Source organism: Streptopelia decaocto, assembly GCF_964273445.1.
Source record: "Streptopelia decaocto genome assembly, chromosome: Z".
Lineage (NCBI taxonomy): Eukaryota > Metazoa > Chordata > Aves > Columbiformes > Columbidae > Streptopelia > Streptopelia decaocto.
Genome location: NC_138657.1, coordinates 34,137,704 through 34,148,548, shown reverse-complemented (window position 1 = coordinate 34,148,548; position 10,845 = coordinate 34,137,704). Strand labels below are relative to the sequence as shown.

General features: G+C 47.5%; 1 protein-coding gene across 1 annotated transcript; it reads right to left on the bottom strand.

Annotated features, from left to right (window-relative positions):
* Positions 1–5,517: 5,517 nt before the first annotated feature.
* On the bottom strand, positions 5,518–8,746 carry CKS2 (CDC28 protein kinase regulatory subunit 2). Its single transcript, XM_082075011.1, has 3 exons — positions 8,588–8,746; positions 7,211–7,338; positions 5,518–5,975 (listed from the first exon to the last, which is right to left on the bottom strand). The coding sequence occupies exons 1-3, from the start codon at positions 8,644–8,646 to the stop codon at positions 5,923–5,925; spliced, it is 240 nt and encodes a 79-aa protein (XP_081931137.1). The 5' UTR covers positions 8,647–8,746; the 3' UTR covers positions 5,518–5,922.
* Between the last annotated feature and the right edge of the window lie 2,099 nt (positions 8,747–10,845).

Below are 10,845 nucleotides of genomic sequence, written 5' to 3'. Positions count from 1 at the left end.
CGTAACCGCCGAGGGAGAGGGGTCGTACTGGGCCCGTCCCGCCCCACGGCCCGGCGAGGCGGGGCACCGGTGGCTCCTGAATTGCAGCCGGAGCGGGAGGCAGCCGCTGCACCGGGCGGTTTCGTGAGTAGAGTCACAGTATCACAGTATGTTTGGGATTGGAAGGGACCTCAAAAGACCATTTAGTCCAATCCCCCTGCTGGAGCAGGAACGCCTAGGTGAGGTCACACAGGAACATGCCCAGGTGGGTTTTGAATGTCTCCAGAGAAGGAGACTCCACCACTTCCCTGGGCAGCCTGTTCCAGTGCTCTGTCACCCTCACTGAGAAGAAGTTTCTTCTCAAATTTAAGTGGAACCTCTTGTGTTCCAGCTTGATCCCATTACCCCTTGTCCTATCATTGTTTGCCACTGAGAAGAGCCTGGCTCCATCCTCGTGGCACTCACCCTTTATATATTTATAAACATTAATAAGGTCCCCCCTTAGTCTCCTCTTCTCCAAGCTAAAGAGACCCAGCTCCGTCAGCCTTTCTTCATAAGGGAGATGCTCCACTCCCTTAATCATCTTTGTTGCCCTACGCTGGACCCTCTCCAGCAGTTCCCTGTCCTTCTTGAACTGAGGGGCCCAGAACTGGACACAATATTCCAGATGTGGTCTCACCAGGGTGGAGTAGAGGGGAAGGAGGACCTCTCTCGATCTACTAACCACCCGCCTTGTAATACACCCCAGGATGCCATTGGCCTTCCTGGCCACAAGGGCACAGTGCTGGCTCATGGTCATCCTGTTGTCCACCAGGACCCCCAGGTCCCTTTCCCCTACACTGCTCTCTAATATGTAATTTCCCAACCTATACTGGAACCTGGGGTTGTTCCTGCCCAGATGCAGGACTCTACACTTTCCCTTGTTAAATTTCATTAGGTTATTTCCCGCCCAACTCTCCAGCCTGTCCAGGTCTCGCTGGATGGCAGCACAGCCTTCTGGCGTGTCAGCCACTCCTCCCAGCTTCGTGTCATCAGCAAACTTGCTGATAGTGCACTCTATTCCCTCGTCTAAATCGTTAATGAATATATTGAATAATATAGGCCCCAGTACTGACCCCTGAGGCACTCCACTAGATACTGGCCTCCAACTAGACTCTGCACCATTGACTACCACTCTCTGGCTTCTCTCCTTAAGCCAGTTTGCAACCCACCTCACTACTCTATTGTCTAGACCACACCTCCTCAACTTAGCTGTGAGGATGCTGTGGGAGACTGTGTCAAAGGATTTACTGAAGTCAAGGTAGACCACATCCACCGCTCTGCCATCATCCATCCACCTTGTTACGTTCTCATAAAAGGCTATGAGGTTGGTCAAGCATGACTTACCCTTGGTAAAGCCATGCTGACTGCCCCTGATAACCCTCTTATCCTTGATATGCCTTGAGATGGCACCAAGGACAAGCTGTTCCATTACTTTCCCAGGGACAGAGGTGAGGCTGACCGGTCTATAATTACCCGAGTCCTCCTTCTTGCCCTTTTTGAAGATTGGAGTGACATTTGCTTTCTTCCAATCCTCGGGCACCTCTCCCGTTTCCCAAGACTTGGCAAAGATGATGGAGAGCGGTCCAGCAATGACTTCAGCCAGCTCCCTCAGCACCCGCGGATGCATCCCATCTGGACCCATGGATTTATGGATGTCCAGACTATTTAATTGCTCCCTAACCCAGTCCTCATCAACTAAAGCAAACTCTTCCATTGGCCTGGCTTATCCGGGGTCTCAGGGGTACGGGGCTCCCCAGGACAGCCTCCGGCAGAGTAGACAGAGACAAAGAAGGCATTCAGTAATTCTGCCTTCTCTGTATCTTCTGCCACCAGGACACCCACTCCATTCATCAGTGGGCCTATATTGCCTCTGGTATTAGTTTTATCTGCTAAGTATTTGAAAAAGTTCTTTTTGCTGTCCTTGACCCCTCTCGCCAGCTGTAATTCTAAGGAGGCCTTGGCTATCCTAGCTGCCTTCCTACATCCTCTAACAGCAGCCTTATATTCTTCCCAAGTGGCCAGCCCCTGCTTCCATGACCTGTAAACTCTCCTCTTCTGCTTGAGCATACCCAACAGATCCCTATTCAACCACACAGGCCTCCTGGCTCCCTTCCTTGACTTCCTACCTGTGGGGATGCTCTGATCCTGAGCGTGGAAGAAGCAATCCCTGAATGCCACCCAGCTATCTTGGGCCCCTTTTCCTTCAAGCAGTCTTGCCCATGGGATTTCCCCCAGCAATTGCTTGAAAAGGCCAAAGTTAGCCCTGCTAAAGTCCAGGGTTGCAATTCTACTTGCTATTCTGTTCCTGCCACACGAGATGCTGAACTCCACCATCTCGTGGTCACTGCAACCCAGGCAGCCCTCAACCTTTACTGCTTCGACCAGACCCTCCTTGTTAGTGGGGATGAGATCCAGCAGTGCACCTCTCTTGGTCGGCTCCTCCACCATCTGCATGAGGAAGTTCTCATCAATGCACTGGAGGAACCTCCTGGACTGTGGCTGGCTGGCTGAATGGTCCTTCCAGCAGACATCAGGGAAGTTAAAATCACCCACAACAACCAGGGCCTGTGACTGTGAGGCCACTCTCAGCTGCCCATAGAAGGCCTCATCAACTTCCTCAGCCTGATCTGGTGGCCTGTAACCGACGCCCACAACAGTGTCACCCCTGCCAGCCTGCCCCTTGATCCTGACCCATACACTCTCAACCCTCTCGTCATCCACTCCTGGGCAGAATTTAGTACATTGTAGTTGCTTTCTCATGTAGAGAGCAACTCCACCACCACACCTGGCCGGCCTGTCTTTTCTGAAAAGGGCATAGCCATCCATGACCACATTCCAGTCATGTGAACTGTCCCACCATGTTTCTGTAATTGCCACCAGAGTCACGCAACGTGCGGTTGCGAGGTGTGAAACCAGTGAGCTGTGCCGCCGCACACGGGAAGGGCAGCCCCGGCACCGGCACAGCAGCTGAGGAAACACATACAGACCAGGCCAAGGGTTTGGGCCAAGCCGCCCTACTGGGATGTGCCGTCATCTTCATCCACCAAGAGAAGGGGCAGAAGAGCTTAAGGACAGGCACTCACAGCCGACAGATCAGCAGAAGGTCTAAGGACCACCACTGGGGCATCGAAAGACAACAGCTCAGATGCTGGCACTAAAGCCCTGGCGAAAAGCAGGGCTAACACCATTGCTAATGGTTCTTCTAATGAAGAGAGCCATGCTCCAAGGGTAAGCATATAGCATCTTGCACGTCTGCACTGGGAGCCTACTGCAGACTGTTGAGGCACCACCAAGACAGACCTCTCTAGCAACTCCAGGGGAAAGACCACTATAGTTATTTTCCTCAGAGGATTTGGCAGGTTACTGACCTCTGTCTGCCATCACCCTAGCAACCACAAGCACACATTACACAGGGAGACCATGTACTTTGTCAGTTGAGCTGCAGGCACCTGTTGCTGGTGTTGCTGGGCCTTCTGAATCCTACACAAATCTAAATGCCAGCTTGCGTTTGAATTAACCAGACACAACCACTGGTACTACAGAGTTCTTCAAACGCCAAAAATACTGAAGCATCTTTTCAAAACTCTGATTGTATGGCTACTAAAGAGGGTGGTGGAGCACAGGAACAGGCTCCCCAGGGAAGCAGTCATGACCCCAAGCCTGACAGTGTTCAAGAAGAGACTGGACAACACCCTCAGACACATGGTGTGAACTGTGGGGTTGTCCTGTGCAGGGACAGGAGTTGGACTGATGATCCTTGTGGGACCCTTCCAAATCAGGACATTCTATGATTCCACTGTTAATAGTACAGGGTCCCAAGATGCCAGTGGCCTTTTTGATGCAATTTATTACCTGTCAGGTCAAGTTCATCCCACAGCTCACCTTCACATTTTCCTTAAAAAGGACTAATAACTTTCAGTGTCTTACCCATGACCTTGTATATGGTGAGCAAACCAAATTCATACTGTCCTACAATCAGCAGCTGCTTTTGTCAGATGAAGAGCATTCAGTTTACTTTGACACCATTTCTAACTCATACGGCCTGCACAGAGCACAAGCTAGCTTACCAGAAAAAACAGGATGCAAGACAGGAAATGCAAGCTCAAACCCCAGACTAAAAAGTTTGCTACTACCAAAGTAAATCAAACAAGCATAAAAAACATCTGTATGTAATATGAAGTACTACTTAATACCTTGTCATGGAGGCACCCCAAAGTTAGTTTAGACAGACAACAGGGTCCAAAACAAACTTTATTCGGTAGTGAGAGTGCAGATTAACCGGTGGAAGACAGGATTTTAGCTCTCCAATAGTGACATAAATACAGGTTCAAGTATCAGTCGAGGTAATTATTAAAGGTGCAGCAAATAATAACAATGGAGATCCACAGTGTGCATACATGTGGCTTACCAAAAACAATGCCAGAGCCGTCCCTTACTCCAGGAAAAGTATACACTTGCCTGAATCTGGCAAGGAATTATTAAAGATAATACACGTGCTTATATTTAAGCACGGAATAAGCACCTGCGATCCTGCGAGGAATTATTAAAGAAAATTTTATCACTCACCCATGTGGCTTGGTCAGGGAATCCCAGTCCCAGGAGATTACCTTAGGCAGCCATCCTGCCTAAGGGAGAAGGCTCTCGGCTGCAGACTTTAGCCCACTCTCCAAGGGGTCCGCACAACCAGCCCGTCTTGTCAGGGGTCGCGTTTAAATAGCCTTGTCAAATCTAACTGTAGGCATTCCAGAAGCTCCTCTGCACCCCGACTCTGGCTGTGGGCCCTCAGCGGCTCCTTGGCGTCTCTACGCCCCCACCCCTTCTCTCTCTTAACGACCCCCGATCAGTGGGGGTTAGAACAAAAGAAGCTGTTAACCCCATTGCAGAAGTGGGGGGAGGGGGGGGGGCGCAGGTGGAAGTGTGTCTGCACCTTCCATATCGAAGGGAGGGGGAGAGAGGAGGGTGTGCATCTGCCACATACCTTAAGACAAATGTATACCAAATCATAGAATATCCTGAGTTGGAAGTGAGCCACAAGGATTAAGTCCAACTCCTGAACACTGGCAGGCTCAGGGCCATGACCACTTCCCCTGGGAGCTTGTTCCAGTGCTTGAACCCCCTCTCAGTAAAGAATTTTTTTTCTAATATCCAATCTGAACTTACCCTGATGTGTTGTTAAGCCATTCTCTTAGGTCCTATCACTAGACAACTCATGAAGTAGGATGATTAGCAATTAGAGTAATTAGTCTTATTATAACTGACATTAACTACAGAGTCCTATAATTTGAGCATGTCAGAAACTAGTCTACCTACCAGTGCCAGCTTTCTTTTCAGATTGTTTGCAGGTCTCAATTGAAATCAGGGTTAGAACTTAAGCCTGTAGGGCAAAATAATTCTTTCAGAACAACACAGGTTCACTAAGTTATTTTTTTCTGACCTAAGTACTCTTAGCATGTTCAACAATTATTATTTTGTTTGACAAATTAGAACCATAGACACTTTCCATTAAAACCCGTGTATTTTATTTCTTTACGCCTACTACTATACAGGCGAACATGCTACACTTCAGCAGAAAAGCTGAGTGTGCAAGTTACTGAGCACAGGCAAAAAGTTATCATCTAGTCAGAACATATATGTAACTTTAATAAAAACAAACTTAACTGAACAGTCAGATAAGCACTTACGTTAACAGTAAAGAACATAAAATTTAACACTCTTTGAACATCATAGCAGCCTACATGGAATTGCATTTGACTGAGCTTTGTTGCTGTGAATAATACAGCTCATGCACAAGTATGGATGCATGTTTTGTACATTTTTAAAGTATTCACTGAATACTACCAACATATATACAGTCATATACATAGTTCCAGAAGATCTAGGAGAAAATTTATAGGCAACGGTTCATTTCTGCTCATCCTTTGCAAGAGGTCTTCTGAAGAGAAGAATATGCGGTTCTGTGGAAATAAAATTAAACAATGTGTCAGTCTGTCCCAAGTCTTGATTACAGGTATTTATTCCATTTAAGAAGGCTTGAACAATAGTTGAAGCTTGCTGTCAAATAATAAACAGATTAAGAAGTCTACAAATATGGCCCCATGTGTAGTATTTACAGACCAACCTTCCAGTAACTATACAACAGTCAAGCAGGTGCTTTTGAAAGTTTTACACCATATGTTGGCTGTATCATTAACTTAGGATACTTACTGGGAAAAAATAAGAGTATTTTTAGTTATTATTAGTACCGACTCTGTCTTTCTACATTACACTATTTGATGAACTTAGTTACTGTTACTTAGACTACCAAACCACCAATGCTGTCATTGTTAGGTACATAGTGTCAAGCATCAGCAAAAGCCACTTTAGTTAGTGCAGCCAACTGACATGATTATTGATCTGATTTAACTGTAAATTCCTCCCAAAGTATCTAACATGTCCAGGTAACGGAAACACTGAAAGGTTATGCTAATTTTTTCACCCATTTTTTCAGGAACTTGGAGCTCCATGCTGCTGCCATTCATTTACCACCAGTTAACTTCTTACAGAATCACAGAATGGTTGGGGTAGGAAGGAACCTCTGGAGATCATCCAGTCCAACCCACCTGCTAAAGCAGGTTCACCTAGAGTAGCTTGCATAGGAATGTGTCAGGCTTGTCAATGGTAAGTTACCTTGGATGGCTGTTTTCAGTACATCCTAGTTGGTAGAGTTTTAGGGCTTCACACCCCATTAACTGAGCCGCTGGTTTTAAATGCTGCTTTTAATAGGCTGTATAACTAGAGTTCAAACTATACTGCCGACTTTTCAGAGCATTAACACAGGACCTTGTCTATGTGAACATCCATTAAGTTTCTGTACAAAAAGTACATGTGTCAGCTTTGTGATTGAAGGATATGCTACTACATAAAGTTTGGTTCAGTCACTGAGATATCAATATTACTCAAGAGCTCATGAGAAGCCTATTTTTGCCTATCAGATGTGAAAGTTTAAGACAGAGGCTGTTAAAGTTGCCTTTGCTGCCAAACAGCTAAAATAGCAGGGAGATAAAGAGAAATCAGATAAAGAGAAATTCAGTAGTGAATTTCATCAATAGTGATTCCACAATAGGAGGAATAGGAGGAGCAATTTCGGTAAGCAGCAGGCAGTTGATATTTTAGACTTTTTAGTTCATTAATTCTGTTCAGATATGCTTACCTGGCTCATGGATCATATAGTGAACCCAGCCAAGGCTTTGCTGAACACCAAGTCGTCTCCACTCCTCTTCAGACATTAGATGGGATTTTGGCACTTGCTTTGAGAGTTCTCTTGGCAGCATCACATGCCTGTAGAGGTTTAATTATTAAACACATGTTCCATACACCAATGTCTATGTCTACACTGAAAGACAGTAAGCAGGTTCAGCGCCTGGGGTGCTGACCGGTACCACTGATTTGATGCTAAAGCCCCTGTTCCCAGAATCCAGTTTTAAAATAACTTTGTCTACTAAACGTTGCATTTGTAATTCAAATCTATATTGAAACAGTCAGTCTGCTTCCTATTAGAGATTAATTCCCCTGCATGCTCCAATCACGCTACTTGCATAGAAGTATGTGTTCCTGGCAATTTACCATCATATCAGCTATTTGAAAGGCAAGTTTGGGCTTTCAGAATGATTGATAAAGTCACTCTTTTTCATATTTTGCGTGTTGTGACCAACAGTATCTTTTCCTCAGAGACGAGAGTGCTGGTTTAGAAAGACAGAACGCTAACACCATTAAAGAGCATGATCAATCAGCTGAGGAGAAACATACAGCCCGCTTTTCACATTTGCAAATTTCTTTATCACTTAATGGAAAGCAAGAATAACACAGCGTCTCAGTTCGAGCTTTGAATGTAGATAAAGCATGCGTTTTGATATACGCATCAGCTTTGAAGGCAGTTACAACGCCAGGTCAAAACACAGAACTACCAAGTGCACAAGTGTAGTTCATAAAGCCTCCGAGACAGTGCTCTACCCGAGCTCCGTGTCCCAGATCTTTAAGGCATCCCGGCGAGCAGGGCAGCAAATCCCGCGGTGCCCGCAAGGCCCTGGGGCCGCCGCCGCCTCGCGCAGCTGCTGCTAGCGCCGCGAGCGGGGGAGCGCGGCGGAGCACACGCGCCCAGGCCTGGCGAGCAGCGGCTGAGCGCACTCTGCGGGCAGAGTTGCCCCAGCAGCCGCTCCACTACAGCCGCTTCGCGGGGGAGGGGCAGCGGCCTTCACCCCTCCGCCCCCCCCACCTCCACGGCTTCGCTCAGCGCTTTCTGGCTGCGGCTTTTGTTGCACGACCGCTGCACAGTGGCCCTTCCCCCAGCCGGCCCAGAGCGACGTAGAAACCCGCCATGAAGAGGCGAGACAAGGCACGGCCCCTCCCCGCATGCTTTAAGCCCCGATGACCCCACAGAAGCTTGAGCCGCCAACGGAGCCGATTCCTTGAGGGCACCGCGCGAGCCCTGGTAGAGGCGCCTGCCCACGCGGCCCTTCTCCGAAAGGGCCGGCCAGAGCCCATTGTTACTCCCTTCAGCCGACCCCCCCCCCCCCCCCCAGACTCGTACCGGTACTCGTACTGCTCGTCAAAGTACTTGTCAGAATAGTAGATCTGCTTGTTGGCCATGGCGAGAGGCGGCGACACGCGCTGCAACCACGTCTCCGCTCACGAACAACCGCCCAGACTGACCACCGCTGCCGCGCCCCTCTCCGTTTGAATCCAACAGCTCCGCTCCTATTGGCCTTGCCCAGCCAGCCAATAGCGAGCCGCTCCGCCACGCCCTCCGAGCCGCCGCGTGACTCGGCCGTCCGGCGTCACACCAATCCCCTGAAGCTGCAGGGGGCGTTACGTGAGAGGGTGACGGTTGAGAGAGTGGCGGGGCGGGCGCGGTGATTGGCCAGCCGCGGGCGGGGACGGGCGGTTCCAGCAGTTTCTGGACCGTGCGGGGCAGGGCGGCCTGGGGGGTTGGGGCTCGTTGAGTGGTAGCGTTTCGAGGTGCGTGTTTAGGGCCTTGGCGGCGCAGGTGACAGCGGTACCGGGTGTCTGGGGGACTGCTGATGGCAGGCACCGGAAGGGAGCCTTGTCCGGTCTCCTAATAAAGCGTCAGGTTAACAATACATGTGTGCTGTGCCTCCGTGGGGATGGGTAGGCTTTGCGAACTCATGTGCTGGACTTTGTTACACAAACACGGCTGCTCCCCCGACTTGAAAGTCTGGAGCGTGTGTAGTACTTGGGTGGTACGTGTGCAGAGTGCAAACAAAGTAAACCTGGGGTGCAGGTGTGTTGAAAGCTGTGTGTGGTCTGTGGACGGAACGTAAGCTTGCAAACATCTTTACCCAGCAAAATGGCTTGGTAAATACACTCATGGTAAAGTGTGAAATAAATAACTTACGCTTTTTCTATGGATAAACAACGTTTAATGCAATTCCTTGTATTCCTTAAACACGTGTTCATTAGAGCATAAGCAAAACAGCGCTGGGTGCGCGGGGGATTCCCTCCGCCCAACACGCACGCTTTTAATAATAAGAAGTGTGCTTAAATACAGTATGGTATTACATATACATAATGACCCCAGGAACGCCTATACATATTCATGACCTTTCCCGCTTTTTATTAAAATGAGTCTCAGATAACCATTTACATATTCCCCTCCTTGACCCTCCCCTGTTGCGCCTGCGCAATGTCACTTGGTGAATTTGAGGAAGGGTCTTTAGGGGTCTTTGGATGAAGGCTCCTTCAGCTTCGTCACAGTGGACTTTTTACCTTTGGCTCATTAGGAGGAACTGGCTGGAACCCAAGCTACCAAACCGACTGAAACCAGACTGGCGCCCCCTTTTTGCTGTAAATCTTGGCTATCTTGTCTCCTCAAGGTTGCAGCTGGTGCTGTAAAACTTCTTATCTCGGCATTTAATGAAGTCCTGCTTTTTTTAGCACAATTATTTACATACAGCTCTAAACTAGATATTAATTATGTGGTTTAAAATGTTAGCTTGTTAGTAGGCCCTTATTATATAGTTGCTTAACCCTTAAAATGTTAGTTCACTCTATCAATATAACTTCCTAAACAAGTTTCGTAACTTTTTACATAGAACTTAACCACCTTTCCCTTTTCCAAGTTCAGAGTCCGTGCCTCATTTGATTATACCTGTAAATATTAAACATCTTAGCACGAATCACAACTGCATTTTTCACAAGTGTAAGTAGCAACTTGGCCAGGATTTGATGAGCACTGTGGTTCCTACGATATAGATGTTATTTTTCGTATCAGGCTTTTTCAGTAGGTAAATACTGAATTCTCTGCCATTTCAGCTGCATCTTTCATAATTTCTTTTCTCTGAGAACACTTACAAACATTGGTGAATGATAATGCAGCAGTACCAGAAATTTGTTAAGTTCTACTACTAATTTGATATAATTTTCTTAAAAACATTTGGGTTATGGTTTGTAAAGTTATTGAAATAAAGCAATAAGCTTGCTAAATGGTTAAGCTTGTTGAATAGTTAAGCTTGATAATCACTTCCAGGAACGTGAGTGTTATAGTCAAATATGACTCAAAGAAATTTAGAATAACTTTTACTAAAGGTAAATGAGCAAAACGGCGCTAGAGCACCGGGGAATCACTGCTCCACCCAAAGGCACGCAAGTTGAATTGCAGCAAAAAGTGTTTATATACCGTCTTTAAGTACACGCCCCCGATCTTCTTCCTGATTGGTTGGTTGGTTGCTATACTGTCAATCAGTCTTCCCCGCACAGCGAAGCACATCCCCCCTCCCCATAAGCACACAACATCTTTCCCGCCAAAACTTGCAAAAACAGAATGTGGCA